General features: G+C 49.4%; 1 protein-coding gene across 4 annotated transcripts; it reads left to right on the plus strand.

Annotated features, from left to right (window-relative positions):
* The first annotated feature begins 186 nt into the window (after positions 1-186).
* Positions 187-16,411, plus strand: VAMP1 (vesicle associated membrane protein 1). 4 transcript variants are annotated; one of them, XM_075904274.1, is made up of 5 exons: positions 187-896; positions 2,003-2,161; positions 2,460-2,574; positions 3,025-3,073; positions 12,135-12,211. In XM_075904274.1, exons 1-5 carry the CDS (start codon positions 747-749, stop codon positions 12,136-12,138), a joined length of 477 nt encoding a protein of 158 aa, XP_075760389.1. In that variant the 5' UTR covers positions 187-746; the 3' UTR covers positions 12,139-12,211. The 4 variants fall into 4 exon arrangements, with proteins under 4 accessions (XP_075760389.1, XP_075760388.1, XP_075760406.1 ...); XM_075904273.1 differs by lacking the exons at positions 2,460-2,574; positions 12,135-12,211 and adding an exon at positions 14,090-16,411; XM_075904291.1 differs by lacking the exon at positions 2,460-2,574 and having other exon boundaries at positions 5,260-14,212.
* Positions 16,412-17,171: the final 760 nt, after the last annotated feature.

A 17,171-nucleotide genomic window follows, 5' to 3' on the forward strand; every position in this document is an offset into this window, starting at 1 on the left:
AGTCTTCCAGTATGTTGAGGACAGTAATCCGGATCCCCTTCATTCTTCTATCAAAATTAAACTTTTTTCTTATTTTTTTTGCTTTCCATATAAGTTCAGTCTTCTAAATGTCACCTTTTGTGTTGTCCTTTTGGATTCTTTAGTTTGTCCACCTCTTGCATCCAGAATTGGACCCAGGATTCCAGCTAAGTGCTGAGCAGAGAGGGACAGTTATCGCCTATGTCTTACATATAATGCTCTTGTTAATATAGCACAGAATATTTTGCAGCTCGACATGTTTACTTTTCAATTTGTAATTAAAACTCCTAGAATCTTTTCAGCAGTCCTACTTCTAGCCAGTTATTCCCCACCTCATACCTGTGCATTTGGAGTTGTGTACGAAGTGTAATCTACTGTATCCATTTCTGGCTTTCTAATTTAAGGTAATTCTCAATTCTAAACCTGTCCTTAAACCGATCATCAAAATTGCTCACGTCACAACCCCTCCCAGCTCCTAAGCACAACTTTAGTGCCATTACCTAAATTAATGAAAATATTGAATAGTGCTGGACCCACAATTGCCGCCACCACAACCACCCTTCCCCTCATGGGACCTCACTACATACCCTCTCCCGGTTCGAGATCCTGTATCAGTTCTTGAACTTTCTCTGGGCTTTTCAGTTTAGGACTTGGCTCCTGAATTCTGCTTTTCTCTTAAATCTGAGGTTCATAAATGGATCTGTATTATTCTGTGTTCTCTGTTGGATATGTCTCTTTGTTTCATCAGGTGTGATCCAGCTCAACAACCTACTTCTCAGGCACCAGAACAGGGGGCTCTTGATGGCGGTCCCTCTGGGCCTCTCCCTAATGTGACTAGTAATCTTTGGCTGCAGCAGTCCCAGGCCCAGATGGAAGAGGTAAGTCAGTGTCTGCTGGGCTTAGTCTCTTTTTCCTCCCTAGGTTATTTGGGAGCAGGTCACACTCACAGGTATGCCTAGGTGCCTGCTGATTTTTAACATAAAAGGAGATCCTGAGTACTCCAGTGGTGGTGGTTAGTTGGGGATTCCCTATCCACCCCCTTGCTGCAGTTCCTTGCTCGTAAAGAATATACAGTGGTGGTGCCTCCACCTGGCTGGCCCTGTACACACTTAATGGAGTGTCTTGGGAGCCTTCAGGAATAAAAATATTCCAGCAATAGTCTGGATCTAACTCCAGGACAACAACTATAAATATATACATCTAATTGATTACATTAGAATTCACACCTTTACTTTACAATGTAAAGACATGGGGTTTAACAGATTAAATGTGAATAAAATCAATTTTAAAAGCACACAGAAATCAAAGGAACTTAGCTATCTAGCATTTGTACTGTCACCATTTATCCCACCCCAGAGTGTGCACTCTTCTGGAGTCAGAGTCCCAGATGCTTGGGTAGGCATGCTTGAAGGTTTGCAGCTGGAGTGGAGGCAGCACTGAGCAGGTTTTGTGTGTGTTGGTCCAAGCTGAGCAGCCAGCTGCAAACTCCCTCTGCTACTGGAGCAGGCTCCACCAAATGTCAGCAGCTCTGGTTCACTGGGCTGGACACTCTGCCTCTCTTTGGACCCAGAGTCTATATCTCTGAGGTCTGTCCCAGGCAGCATTTTCCTAAAGAACCTGTTTACTTACAGCCTCCTCCTGTGTGCCAGTTTCTGTAGTCCTTCTCTGCCACAGGCACAGCCAGACTCTCTCCCCTCTAGAACAATCAGCAGCCTCTGAAGCAGCCTGCTAGGTCCAAGCCCTGGAGGCTCTCAGTCCCAGGCTTTAGCTGCAACTGGATAAGGCTCCTCCACAGCAGCCTGGCTCCTCTGTCTCAAAATGGAGAGCCCACTCTAGAACATGCCCGGACAAGCCCTACTTCCCCCTCTTTCCTCAAAGGCTCATGGGAGTTGTAGTCTGCAGCACACAGGATTCTCCCAGAAGGTCAGAGGCCCTTTAAGTAAGAGGGCTACGCTTGTATAACATCTTTTTTTTTCTTTTGCAGGTGGTGAGCATAATGCGTGTGAATGTGGACAAAGTGCTGGATCGAGACATCAGACTGACAGAGATGGATAGCAAGGCAGATGCACTAGAGACTGATGCCTCAGTGTTTAAAACTAGTGCAGGACGGCTAAAGAGGAAGTACTGGTGGAAAAACTGTAAGGTGAGCCTCATTACCCTCCAGTGAGGCCAGATCTGAAGTTGTTCATGTCTCCCTGGGCTGCATCTGTAGGCCACACATGGGGAGGTGGTACATGCATGATCACATGCCAGTCACATGATGGAGTGCTTTCCCCCTCTCTCCCTCCCTCCCTCCCTCCCTCCCCCCACCGCTGTGTAAGAGCTGAGCCTGCAAGTCAAGTATGGTGAAACAGCTGGGAGGTTCTCTGAGGCACTGCTGCTTTGGGGATGGGGGTGTCCAGTTTCTTCCAAGGTTGTGCCTTTCCCTCCCATGTCAGCAGGTGTGGATAGTCTGTGGCTGCATCCAAGTGAAGCTGGGGTTTATAAGACAGTTGTACTTCGTACAGTTAGGGCTGTGGTTTCAGCATGAAGCTGCCTCAAGCCCTCTTTTGGAAGGTAAGGTGCACAGGAAAGAGAGTTACCTTAATCTTTGCATACCCTCCCCGAGGGGTGGAAGAGTGCATCCTTCCACTGGATCCCCACTCCTTCCTTACTGCTGAGCATTAGTGACCTTGGGGATTGATGGGGGGATGGAGGGGGGCTAGAGATGGGCAGCACCACACCTCAGATTTGATGAAAATTTGCAGTGCTGCTAATTAGGACTTGCTGATGCCCCTGCTTCAGGGGATTCCTGATTCAAGCTGAACATTCATCTCTTGGCTGTGGAAGCAGGTTCATGACTCTGGGGGCTGGAAAAAGCTACTTTCCGTACTGCATGGCCTGCTGCAAAGACTGGAATTCTGAGCTGTTTGGTCTCTTAGAGTGCAGATGTGTTATAAGGTGGGGTCTCCCAAGGCATCTCAACTCCTTCCGAGAGTATTAACCCTTCACAATCTTTCTCCGCAGATGATGATCATGCTTGGAGTGATCTGTGCCATTGTGATGGCCATTGTACGTAAGTACCATATGGAATCTCAATCTTAGAGGTCCAAGGGAGCCCCAGACTCTTGGTAAATGATGCCCCTTCCCTTTTGGTTAAGTGCCTTAAGGTCTGGGAGTAGTCTGCTTGTTCAAATGGTAGCATTTCTCTGGTGGTGAAGGGGGAAACTCCATCCTTCACTAGGCATTTGGCAGGTAGTCTCTGGGAAACTCCACAGGGAAATGGTATATCCCAAATAGCATCTAAAGGACCCATAAGAGAGCTCTTTGTACTTGAAGGGTGTGAAGAAATGGTTCTTCACTCTACTATGACAGAGGAGGCCTTCCCAAAGTATGACAGAGACGGGAACAGAAGGGTTGGGCAGTCCTAGGGGTTTGGAGGTCTCAGTTGCTTACTGCAGGGAACTTGGTGTAACTTGCCCTCTTGTTCTCTCCTTTTTCTTTTCCTTCTGCTGCCTTCTGTCTCCAGTTTACTTTTATACTTGAACATTGTCCCTCAGTCTGCAGTCCACCTTCCCTTCTTCCTGTCTCCTTCCTAGCCCATGCTTCCCCTCCACATGGCTGCTTCACCGTCTGTTCTTTCTCTTGGTTGTGTTTGTCTTCTGTGTGTGATTCTGAAATAACTTTCTTGGACTTAGGTCATGAAGGGGTGAAACCTGCAGCCCCAAAGAGGGCCAGCTTAATTGTGAGGGAAAGGGAAAACATTACTCTTTCTTCTGTTTTTGTGGGTGGTTATTTAGATCCACAGTTTGAGTGAGGTGTAGATTAGATGTCAATTTTATCACAGCAGTTACTTGATACCTCCCGGGGAAAGCACTCCAGCACTGTGAGCTTCTCCGAGCAGTTCCTTGGCTGTGATGAGCCAGAGAGGAAGGAGGGCTCCCATGTGAAATTCATTAGAGTAGTGCTTCACGCCAGAAGGCAGTCTGGCTTCTGTTCTCACAGGCTGTGTCTAGATTGGCCAGTTTTTCGGGAAAATCAGCCGCTTTTCTGGAAAAACTTGCCAGCTGTCTACACTTGTCAGTGCTTTTGCGGAAATTCTTCCTACTGTGTAAAATGAGTGCTTTTTGCGGAAATATTATGCTGCTCCTGTTGAGGCAAAAGTCCCTTTTTTGCAAAACTTTTGCGCAAAAGGGCCAGTGTAAACAGCTGAGATTTGTTTTACACAAAAAATCCCCGATCGCAAAAATGGAGATCGGGGCTTTTTTGCGCAAAAGTGCGTCTAGATTGGCCACGGACGCTTTTCCGCAAAAAGTGCTTTTGCGGAAGAGTGTCCGTGGCCAATCTAGATGCTCTTCTCTGAAAATGCTTTTAACGGAAAACCTTTTCCATTAAAAGCATTTCCGGAAAATCATGCCATTCTATACGTAGCCACAGAGTTTCCCATTACCTGCTAAAGCTTAAACTAGTTTATGGTGGTCACTTGACCTTGAGCCTCCCTACAGACAGTGGTGGGCTGTCCCTTGCTCATGACGAGACAGCTCTCAGCTTCATAGGAATGCAACTGGAAAGGTTGGTGATCCTTTTTCCTACACCACAAGCATGGCATCAGTGCTTGTATCAGGGGTTTGTATTCTTGTCACTGGTCCAGACTTGGCAGGCTGTCACCTTGGTTAGCTACTGGCATGCACCTTAACCTAAGGAAGTCCGGGGGTGTGGAGGGAACAGAACTGGTAGAGGGAGAAAGTAGGAATTCTGGATTTCCCCCCCCCCCCTCAATTCACCAAGCTATGTGCCTCTTGCTCTGTTGTGTGGAGTGACCAAGGGGTTGGGGAGGATTCTTTGCCTAAATAGCTGCGCACCTACATCCTGTGTGTATGTTTTGACCAAGTTCCCATCTTCTGCTCTGTTCTTTCTCCAAAACCCTTGTTCTGTGCAAGAGTTACAAAACAAATGGTAGGAAAGTAGAGCTCTGTGCTGAGAGGGGGGCTTTGAGAAAATGTCTCAAACTCTAGATTCATCAACTTGTGACTCTCTGCAAATCTACTTAGAAAGGCTCATGAACTTGTAAACTATATGCTAAACTCCATCTTGGACTCTTGAATTTAAGCTCTCCAGGGCCTCTGACATCTAGTGTAGACATACCCTCAGAGATAGGAATAGGGGGTGACAAGAAAGTGGGAAGATGGGGCTGAGTGATAGAAGGACTGAGGAAGAACAAGGGATAGGGGCACCTGGCAGACCCACATTTTCCCTTTCCAGGTGTGTGCTCAGATGTGGGGGGATATTCTGGTTGAGAACATCTGTCGGTTTGACAGTGATATTTTCATGACTCTGAAGTCCAAAGACTGGTGCACTTCCTTGCGAGCACACTGGGCAGACACAATCATTGGTGAGCATCATGGTGGCTATAGCACCACAAGTACTTAAGGGAGAGGCTCAGGGGAGCCACAGAGGCATAGGGGGGGTCAACAGGTGCTGTCTGGTGAGTGCTATGAGTCCCTGGTCAGATGGTACAGGGAGTGCCGCTGGGGAGAAGGGAGGGTGTTGGCGATGCTGGCAGGCTCCCTAGCTGGCTTTTCAGAAGCAGTGACATGTCCCTCCCTGAGCTCAGCTCTGTGCTCTGTCAGCTCTGCAGCTCCTATTGGCCAGGAACTGGGGCCAGTGGGAGTAATGGGGGGTGATGCCTTCATGTGGAGCCCCCACCCCAAGGAGTGGCCCGTGTAGACTGCTCTGCCAGCCTGATGCTGCTCAGCTTGCACGCTGGCTCCCTTCTGGTTGGGGGCAACCGCGTGGCTCAGTCGCCCTGTATCCGCACCAAGGCAGCTGTGTGGGCCCCCGGTGCCCGGCTGCTCCGGTGCATTTGTCGGGGACTCGAACCCAGACGGCTTCAGTTCGTTGTCTGACCGCAAAGAGACAGGCAACACCAGCAAGGTCTAATCACAAAGCTTTTTATTGAAGAGTGCACACGACAATAGAGAGCAGCCCGTCTCTACCAGGAACCAGCTTCCGATTTCTATAACAAGTGGGGTTATATAAACAGTTCCGTCGCGTTATAGACTATTCACTTAAGCAACCCACCCCTCTTTGTTAGTTAGAAACTTCTAGCATGGGTGCATACCTTGCCAACTATACAAGGTGGCCTTGATACATTAGCAACTTTCTTATTAAGACAGAAAGCAAGTACCAGGCAATGAGGAGACAGGGAGTTTTCTTATCAGTTTCTTAAGCAAGCTGTTCAGCTCAGCAAGTACAAAAATGCAGCTGTTCGCTTATCTTATGCCCTTGCTCAACTCATGTTTCAAATTTTGTTCAGGGACTATCCAGAACCCTTTGCTGGACTCTTCTCAGTCTGTCTTAGCATAACTACCCTAGGCCCAATTTTCTATGGCCTAACACATTGCTCTAGGACTGGGTGCTGGGGGCAGGAACGGAACAGCCCCCGATGCCCAGCGCCTGCACAGGCACAGACCAGCTAATGTGGGGTTCACGGGGCTCCCCCACACCGAGACCACCCCTTAGCATGCTGGGGCAGAGGACTCTGGCTTCAGGATCCAGCGGCAGCTGGAGGGCAGGAGATGTGGGGTGGAGCGGGGCTAGGCACAGCGCTGCGTTGCAGGCTCTTGTGTCTCTTAGGAGAGTCGCCCCCAGGGCCAGGCTGCAGAAGCTGCCACTTTATTCTTATTTACTCTTTCAAAGAGTTGGTCTCGTGTCTGTGTCTGCGGAGCTGGGGAAAGGCGCATCACTGTATCCACCCGCCAGCAGAGACCCCCCCGCCCCCAGAGCGTCTGCGGGCCGGCCGGGCTGCTCTAGAGACAGAACTGCAGACGCTGGGGGGATGCTCTGTGGGACAGGGCCCTGAGAGCACTGCCTACGCGCTCTGGCATCTCTCTGCCCGGGTCCCACCCACTCCCAGGATCTCTGGCTTCCCTGTGAAGCGTGGGGCAGCGGTGCCCTCTAGTGGCAAAAGCTAGTTTTTTGTTTTTTTATTTGTTTTTGCCTAATAATTGTCGGGGTCCTTTTTATTTATTTATTTATTGCTCAACAACTTTTGTTTCCCCCTTTTTTTTTGGAGGCGGGGGTGTTTGGTATTTTTGGTTAAACCATAGGGCAACCCTAATGAAAACTCTGACCTCAACTGTGAGCTCCAAGGTGACCTCTGGCCCATAGACACCATCTTACCCAATAGATGAGGGTGCTTGATCCCCACCAACCACTCCCCACTCCAGGCCCCACTCCTAGTTTACCCCTTCTCCCAAATCTCCACCTGTCCTTTTAGTGACTCTGCTCCATCCTCACTCTGCCCCCATTCCACTACTTCCCCCAGGCACACAGCATTCTTGCTCCTCCCCCTCCTTCCCAGAACTTCCTGAACACCATGAATCAGCTGTTGGCAGCACTCTGGGAGGGCGAGGGAGGAGTTGGTAAGTGGGGCTATCAGCTGGCCAGTGGCATGGAGCAGAGAGAGGCAAAAGGGGCAGGGTGGCTGCTGCTAAGCGGCCACCACTTTTTCCCTGTGGGTGCTCCAACCCCAGAGCACCCTTGAAGTCAGTGCCTATGCCCTGGCCATTTGCTTTATACAATCCAACTAAAAGTCTAGAATGCGGGATTAATTCGCTACCAATCTCTCTTCTTGGAGCTGCTCCAGGTTGTATAAATATTCATGGAGTCAGAAACAAAGACTGACTTTATAGCCTGATGGGTAGGATCCTGAGAGCCAAGTCCCTGCACAGGCTGATTCAGTTCAGAGGCTTTTGCTGGGGTTCTCTCACAACTGAGAAGACGGCTCAGCTACTGGTTATTTTGAGTTCTTTTATTCTGAGAAAAAACACTGACGAGTCAATTTCAAAAGGCCTCATTTTCCTTCGGCATTGGAATAAAAACAAACGTCATAACCTTGCAGGTGTTTGCAAAACAGAATTGTTGTTTTCCAGACAACACCAATTACTGCCCACAATGCACTTTGTGGGTTATGGAGAAAAACATATTCTTTGGCAGCTGCTTCTAATGCCCGACTGCCTGGCATTGCATAGCTTGTTGTGACAGAATGGGCAGAAAGTTATGCAAGGGTACCACGCAGCCTGACAGTTCGGATCTCAGGTGTGGGGAAGGACAGGGCTAACCATATTCCAGGAGTGGAGGAGAGGGCTTGGGATAGCCCCACACAGAAAGCTATTTTCCCTTTGGGAAATATGGTCACTCTGGCCTAGTCATTGTTGGAAAGCCATTTCAGAGAAAGTGGGTGTGACTGATTTAGGTAGGGTTGCCAGATGGTTTCAGAAAAGATATCCAACAAAAACATGCCAGGGAAAAGTTTGAGCAAAAAAAAAAAAATTAAAAACAGGCAGCCAGCGGCCACCTGCCATCTTTCCTCCCTGCGCTGGGCCAGACAGCTCCCTGGTAAGCACTAGGGTTTCCAGGCTGCCTCCGTATTGAGCTGGACAGCCCCAGATTTTTGCCTCGTGGCTGGGAAAGAATCAGAAAGTACCGGACATTTTAGGTGCCCAGTATTTTTGGATTTTTTTTACCGGACAGGAGCCAAAAATAATGGACTGTCTGGATCAATACCGGACACCTGGCAACCCCAGATTTAAGAGAAGTGGAGTTAGTAGCTATGCTCCTCTGCATAGTGCTGGCTGGTGCCTCAGCTCCTGAGGCCTCTTTAGGGCCAAGTCTCCTTTCTCCCTGCCTTCATGCAGGGCCGGAGAGAAGCAGCATGTCCTAGAAGCTTGTTTTGAGTCCAGGTGCAAACGCAGCACCTCAGATAGCACAAGAGAGTTCACTGGGAGCTGTTCTCCTGAGTTCTGCCTCCCAGCCTTTCTCCTCCAAGCCCCTTGTTCTGTTACAGGGCAAGCAGAGGAGCAGAGCTGGCCATGGGCAGGATTCTTAGGATCTCAAGTCACATTGTAGATCCAATTTTTACCTTGAATATTTTTTAAACATTTCCTTTCCACAGAGGTAGTGGGCTCTGGAACAGTAGCTGAGACCAAACCCAAGAAGGTGATGATAGTTTGGGAAGCACAAGCATCGACATATCAGAAGCCATGTTAACCGCACATGTGCGCAGGAAAGTTAGGAGAACCATTAAATTTTGATGTAACAATTTTATTAAGAGGGCTTTACCTCATGAATCGTCGTTTATACGACCTCAAAATTTGGATTATTTAGGTGTTATCCTAGCTCCCTCTGAGGTACAGCAATCCAAGTCAGATTCTGGGTTTCAGAGCTCTTAGAAAAATTGGCTGTGAATGTTGAGACTGGCTTAACTATTTAAGTATACTGGTGCTGTTCCATCCCATTATAATCAATAATTAGTCAATGTGTTTCTATGCTATTTGAATGGAAAAAAGAGTGCATGCGGTTGAGGCTTCTGTACACAAGAGGGATCCTAGAATAGGAATCCAAGAAAGGAAAAGTGAGACAGCAAAGATTGTGTGTTCTGCTTAAGTAATTCACAGAATATCCAAAGAATCCATTTTAATCTCACTGACAGTTCCTTTCCTTCAGTCACAAAGCAATATCAGGACATGCCTTTTTATTATTTGGAGTAAGAACTCTTTAGTTCTAGTCTTGGACCTGAGGGAAAATAGAGGCTAGTAGGTTCTAGAAACCAAAAAGTTTCTGTTCTGATGAACTACCATTTTCTGGGCAAAAAACATCATTTCCCTCAAATTCCTGATCAGCTCTAACATAGAGGCCTCCCCCTCCCCCCCCAGTTAAACTTTCATCTGCATGATGTCCCCTCTGCAGCAGCTCTTTTTTACTTGTTTGGTAATTGTTGGGTATTCCACTTCAATAAAACCACAGCACGCATTAAGGCAGTTCTGTGGGCCATAACCCGTGTGCCTAGAGTTTCAGTGTTCATTTGCTATCCCTAGAGCAGGTTGAATAGATTTTTAATGCCACAGATGGTTGGCAGTTTTCAATTAAATGATTTTTTTGGTCAGAAAATGCCAGTTCATTGAAACTTTTTGTGTGAACAGATCAGTTTTGACTGAACTACAAGGAGTGGCTGAGGGATTTGGTTTTATTTAGTCTGCAGATGAGTAAGGGGAAATTTGATAGCAGCCTTCAACTACCTGAAGGGAGGTTCCAGAGAGGATGGAGGAAGGCTTTTCTCAGTAGTGACAGCAGAAGGAGGAAGCAATGGTCTCAAATTGCAATGGTCTCAAGTGGAGGAGGTCTAGCTTGGATATTAGGAAAAACTATTTCCCTAGGAAGGTGGTAAAGCACTGGAATGGGTTACCTAGGGAAGTGGTGGAATCTCCATCGCTAGAGGTTTTTAAGTCCTGGTTTGACAAAGCCCTGGCTGGGATGATTTAGTTGGGTTGGTCCTGCTTTAGGCAAGGGGTTGGACTTGATGACCTGAGGCCTCTTCCAACCCTGTGATCCTATGATTCTAACCATAACTATGAGAAAGAGCATCAGGCATTCGAACGCCCACACAAAATTCAACAGACAATGCAGGACGTGCCTTTTGATGGCTCAGGGCTTTTCTTGATGGAAAAAGACTCTAAGTTTCACAAGCTTAAAGACTCATGGGCAACTCATGGAGTTTCACTCACCAGCCACAGCCTACCCCTCACTTCTGTCCTGCTCCCCACAGATAGGACTATAGAAGGAAGCGAGGCAGGTATAATAGACTGAGGCTATGTCTAGACTGCAAAGTTTTCCCAGGATTCCAGAGGTATCCAGAAAAGCAGTGCTGTCTCCAAGGAACATGTCCACTTTTTCTGAACAATTTCCGAAAAAGCCGACGCGTTCTTTTGCCATCCTTGTAATCTTCATTCTATGAGGAAGAAGGGATGGCTCAAAAGAGGAATTTTATCTGAAATTTGGCACCATGTAGATGGGCCAAATTTTGGAAAAGCCTCTTTCGAAAGAAAAGTGGAAAAAGATACACAAATTACGAGTTTGAAATTTGTGTATCTTTTTCCGACTTTTCTTTATAGTGTAGACGTAGCCTGTGATGCTCCCAGTCCTCCTCCAGAGCTATGGCTCAGCAAGGCAGCTTCAGCCCCCAGGCCAACTTTTGAGCGTGTGCCTGAGGATGACACAACAGTACAAATCCCAGATGCTTCCTCTTCCTCTGTGAATTGCCTATCCCATTTTTGCCATGCCTGAGCACAAAGCACCTCAGACTAATGGATCTTGATACTCCCTGGCAAATCTGCACCAAAAAAATTAAAAATTCTATGCACAATATTTTCAAATTCTTCACATTTTTATTTGTCAAAATAATACAATATAATCATACTAGTTTCAATTATGTTGAGTCATTTATTTCAAAATACTTGTTAGCAAGGAAGTCTGTAACAATATAGGCAACAAAAAAGATTCAGGATTTTTTTTTTTATAAATAGATTCCTCGCTAGGCATATTAATGCAGAATTCTGAGTAGTAATTCATTTCAACTACAGAACTGTATTTCCTGCATCTCTCAGAACCAGAGCTAATGCTTGGGAAAGTCAGGGATAGCAGAGGATCTGAGCAGGAGGGAAGGAAGGAATTGCTGGGAAGGAGCCAAGGTCTGAGCTGGAAGGATTGTGAAGTATGGGTGGGAAAAGTATAAAACCGTTTTTTTGGGGGGTGAGGAGAACTATTAGCTTCTCCATTGCAGACTCTGGTTGACCCCTAGCCCAGTCAAGGATCAATCTGGCACAGCTGCCACTATCCCCATGCGTCTCTGCCCTTGTTGTGTCCTTATGCCCCCGTGGCCATGTGTTCCACAAATGCCATTTTGACATCCACTTCCTCCATCCCCATGTGTCCTTGCACTCCCTAGCCATGTGTCCATTCACGTGCACTCAGCCACCCCATCCCCGTGTGACCCTGCACTCCCTCCCTTTGTCCCAATGTATCTGTGCCCCCCCCATCATGCCCTTTCCTCCTGTAGCTCTGCTCCCCCTCTGCCCATGTGGCCCTGAACCTCCTTCCCCATCATCATATGGCTCTGCACTTCCACTCCCATTTAGCCCTTGCCCCAGTCTGTTCTCCACAAGCCCTTATGAGCCCCTCTCTGCCTCCCCTCCCCTCCCCTCCCAACAGCAGCCCACACTGTTTATCTCCTCATAACCCGTCTCCTGCCCAGGCCTGAGAGGCAAGGCACAGGCTTGAGCTCTTTTTCTCTTTCCTAGCTGACTTGGAGAGGCTGCCTGCTGTTCTTGCACCACATCACCCTCTGATGAGCAAAAGGCAGAACTGTAGCAACTTTTCAGCAGAAACTTTTTGCTGCACCAAAAATTAAAAATATGCATTGCTCGTGTACACGCGCAGCAGCACATTTTCTAAGGAGTATCCTGAGCACAGTAGAATTGAGGTAGTCTCTCTGATTCTGTTCGCTCCTGCCTTCCCAGCCACTTTTCCTATTCGTCTTCAGAGACCCTTCTCACAAGCAGTGTTTCATACAGGAAGTGCAAACACTCCAGAATACATGGGAAAGGGGTTCTTTTCCTGGTTTTTCCTAACCCTGAAGCCCAAGGATGGGCTCAGACCTATTTTAGACCTGCAATATCCCAACACATTCTCAAAGAAGTTGAAGTTCTGTTTGGTTTTCCTGGCTGCCAGTATCCCCTACCTGGATTTGAAATACTGACATGTCACCCTCAGCTTGAAGGACACATACTTTCACGTGTCCATAAGCCTGTCCACAGGTGGTTCCTCCACTTAATGGTCTATAACACCCATTATCAGTTTACGGTTCCCCCCTTCAGCCCCTTGGCAGTCCCTCAGGTGTTCATGAAGTGCATGTAAGTCGTAGCCACCTTCCTTTGGAAATGGCGGGTTCAAGTATTCCCATACCTAGGTGACTGGCTAATCAAGGGTCAGTCCAGGGCCCAAGTAAAGGATCATGGGAGCCTAATTCAGGTGATGTTTAACAGGCACAGCCTGATACTGTACATGGCAAACCAGCTCTACCCCTTGCTTAAAGGGCAGAATTTGTCAGAGCTCTCCTAGACTCTGGTCAGGACAGGGTGTTCCTTCCTTTCTCACCAGGGGTGCCACCATAAAGGAGCTCAGGCAATTCCCCACTATTATGGCGCAAAATTGCCTGAAGCTGCTCGGCTCTATGACCGTATGTAGTACAGCAGGCCAGGCTATGGCTATGAGCACTTCCAGTTTGACTAGACTCAGTATACAGGCCAAACTGAGACCACCCTGACAAACTGGTTATACTCACTCCTCCAGTTATAAGGTTCTACTGAAAGTCCAAGGAAAGGGAGCATCAATGATCTTGATAGCAGTGGCACAGCCATGTCAACACTGGTTCACTACACTTCTAGGCCTGTTGGTGGACACATCGATAACACTGCCTGGACTTCATCACGCAGGACCTCGACCATCTCCAGCTTCCTAGTCAAGTCTCTCCATCTCACGGCATGGAAACTCCATGGCTAAACCCTATGGAGTTCACATACTCAGACTTTATTAGGGAGATTTCCCTTAGCAGCAGAAAACCATCCACTAGAGCCACTTACCTGGTCACTGCAAAAGGAGACCCACCATTACAGTCATTGAGTCCCTCTATTCTGTACTATTTACTGCACTTCAACTAGCAAAGCCTGGCAGTTTGTTCCATAACAGTGCAACTGGCTGCTCTCACAGCTTTCCATCCTGGTTCTGCCAGCTGGTCAGTTTTTGCTAACCCCGGGGTTGGCTGCTTCCTCAAGTGGCTAGATAGATTGTACCCAAGTAAGACAGCCAGTCCCCCCATGGGATCTCAGTCTGGTGCTCTCTAAGTTTGTGGGCCTTCCTTTTGAACCCTAGCAGCATGCAGTCTCCTCTGTCTTTCCTGGAAAGTGCCATTCCTGGTGGCTATAACCTCAACAAGGAGGGAATCTGATCTTAAGGCCTTGACATCCAAGCCCCCTTATACCGATTTTTGTAAGGACAAGGTACAGTTGCGGCCACACCTGCTTTCCTCCCAAAGAGAGTTTTTCAATTCTACATGAAATGTCTCCCAGTGTTCTTCCCTGAGCTGCATGCTAGTAACCAGAAATGAATGCTTCCCTCCCTGGATGCCAGACGAGCATTAGCTTTTTACTCTGAGGGGACAAAGCTGTTTCGAAAATAACACAGTTCTTCATTGCAGTTACTGGGTGGATGCAGGGACTTCCGGTGTCACCTCGAGGGGGTCTCTTCGTGGATCATGGCTGTGACCTAGCACAGTGTTTCTCAACCTTTTTTTATGAAATACCCCTTTTTCAAAAAAAAAAAAAAATTGTAAGTACCCCCAGTACCTACAGTTTTCAGACACACAATTTTTTTCTACTACTGCAACACATTTATTTAAACAACTTCATTGTAGCTGGGTGGGCGATGACATTTTTGGGTGTAAAAAGTACAAAAATAATAAAGCGCTGAAAAACTTAAAACAAAAATTCAGTTTTCTCCAAATTTTTGTTGTGTTGATCCCCCCCCCCCCCCCCGACTTCTCTCAAGAACCCCTACGGGTACTTGTACCACTGGTTGAGAAACACTGGCCTAGCACACCCACCCCAGCACTAACAGCATACTCCAGAAGAGCGCAGTCTTCCTCAGCAGCGCTCCTAGCACAGGTCCCCATTCAAGACATCTGCAGGGGCAGCGAGGTGGGTCCGTGAGCCCTACCTCCATGTGGTGCTACACGTTTACTCAAGAGGCTAGAGACAAAGCTGCGTTTGACAGAGCAGTGCCCCAGCCTGTGGCTCAGTGAACTCTGACCCCTCCTCCTAGGAACTGCTTGGGAATCACCTACTTGGCATCAATCCGAGCAAACACGCAAAGAAGAAAAATGGTTACCTGCTTCTTATAACTTGTTCGTGTCCATTCCAGCAGTCACCCACCTACCCCTCAGCTGGAATGCTCCACCAAGAAGGAAGTGAGCAGGCCATAGGTTGGCATGGACACACCACCATGAAGGTGCAACTCAAGAGGGCTCCACAGCTGACCCGATGGGTACCGCTAGGGGAAAACCTTCTGACAGCCATGCAGGCCGCATACACACCCGTACTTGGAATAGACCTGAACAGAGCTCGACGATCGCAGAGAAAGCCACCTGCCAGCCCCGCACCGCACATGCGCGGACCGCCGATGAACGGGGTGACCGGCTGAAATCTACTCACTATGGGCGAGTAGATAAGCGCATTTGTCGAGCCCTGGACATGGGTAACACATTTAGAAGAACAACAGTTGTGAGAGGCAGGCAACCATGTTTTCCTCAGGGCCAGGATGGAGAACAAGCCACTCCAAAACAGTGAATTGCTCAAGGTGGAGCCAGTTTCTCTCTAGCCCCAGGAATATGTAATTATTTACACCAGCTAGAACAGCTCCTCCTGCAGGATTGTGAGCAAGGGACACTGTGACCTGAGGGGTAGGGCTGTGCTCTGAATCAGGCAGAGCAGGGAGTAGAAGCAGGGTCTCACCTTCCAAGTAAGTGCTCTTACTGTCTGGCTATTGGCAGTTCTGGGGCAGTTTGCTTCCTCTCATGTCTTAGGGCAGCGTTTCCCAAACTATGGTCCGTGGCCCGGTACCGGGCCGCGGAAAAAAAATGCTGGGCCTCAGTGTGCCTAGTGGCTGCTGGCCCTAAGGCCGATTCGACCCATTTGGTCGAATCGGGCCCCACGCCCCTGCACCCGGAAGTGCCGGCGAGTGACGAGCCGGGCCCTGCTCCAGCGCTGTGTGGAGCTGGGTCTCTCCCCGGCTCTGCCTGGAGCAGGCCCCGCCCCCGCGCGTCCTCCCACCCCGCCCCCTCGGCCTCGGACATCTCTGCCGCACGCAGCTCCTCCTTGCCGCCTGCCGCCCATGCGTGGCGTTGCACATGGGCAGGGAGGACACCCGGGTGTGACGTGACGTATCGGCCTGGGGTTTCGAAACCTGCGGGAGGCATGTGGCGGGGCCTGGCTGGCTCCGGGTTCGGCCTCCGGGGCCTGAGCGCGGCCCCCGGCCCTGCAGCGTGGAAGGAGAAGGTGGGAACCGGCTCGTGCGGTGGCGGCGGCGAGGAAAGGAGAGGGGGAAGGCACCAAGGGACAGGGGTGCGGGAGAGAGAGACAAATGCCAGGGGGCCAAGTGCAGACCATGAGGGAAAGGGCAGGAGGGGAGGTGTTAGGGGAAGGGGGGACAAGGTGATGCTGGGAGAGGAGAGGTGAAGGGAAGGGCACTGGGGGCTGGAGGGGGAGGTTCTGGGAGAAGGCTTGAAAGAAGGGGTGGGCATGAGGAAAGTCAGGATGGAACAAATTGTGTGTGAGGGCACAGACGGGTAGGAGGGGAATGGGGCAGAGACTAGTGAGGGGGTGGGTATTAGGGAAAAAGAGGGGAAAAGGAGGCACCAGGAGGGTGCAGGGCTAAGGGAAGGTGCAGGTGCCAGGGGATTCTGGGGTGAGGAGGAGGGGAGAGCTGGCAACCGGAAGCAGAACTGGACAGGGGAATCAGGGCAGGCTGGGGAGATTGGGGGGCTGGTGGAAGCAGGACTGCCAGGGGGTGCGAGGTTGCGGGCAGGGAGCTGGCCGGGGAAGATGTGGGCGGGGTGGGAGAAGTGGCCGCTGGAAGGAGGGCTGGACGCAGGCAGCGGGGCTGGCCAAGGGAGACTGGGAAGAGAAGCGGGGGAGAACTGGCTGCCAGGGAGCGGGCTGGGGGAAGTGGGGCTGGCCAGAGACGCAGCAAGGGGAGCAGGGGGGAGGAATGAATCGGCCTGCAGGCAGTGGAACTGACCCGACCCCGTTCCTCTCTCCCCCCCACCCACAAAGCACGAGTTAGTCTGGCACAGGGATTCTACTGTGTCATCCCCTCCCCCCCACCCCCCACACACAAACCCCTCGAGTAGTTGCGAACTATCTGGCTGGTAGACACACTCATGCAGCCTGAGCACATTTACCAGCCAGGCAGTTCGAAACTACAAACTGATACATCTAGTAATAATACAACTTACCTCCTGAGAAAATACCAGACATGTTATATGACTGGTATTTTCTCGAGGGCTACGTCTAGACTGGCCACATAAGACGGAATAGGCATGCAAAGCAGGTAAGTCAGAATAGAGAAATCCGCGGGGGATTTAAATAAACATGGCCACCGCTTTTAAAGAGATGAGAGGCTGCACGGAGAGTCGGAGTGAGGCACATGTTACAAAGAGTTGCAGGCAGCCTGTGGAGAGCATGAGAATATCCCAGACCTCAGTCCAGGGTGAGGATCCTAAA

The sequence above is a fragment of the Pelodiscus sinensis genome, chromosome 1 (genome assembly GCF_049634645.1).
Source record: "Pelodiscus sinensis isolate JC-2024 chromosome 1, ASM4963464v1, whole genome shotgun sequence".
Classification (NCBI taxonomy): domain Eukaryota; kingdom Metazoa; phylum Chordata; order Testudines; family Trionychidae; genus Pelodiscus; species Pelodiscus sinensis.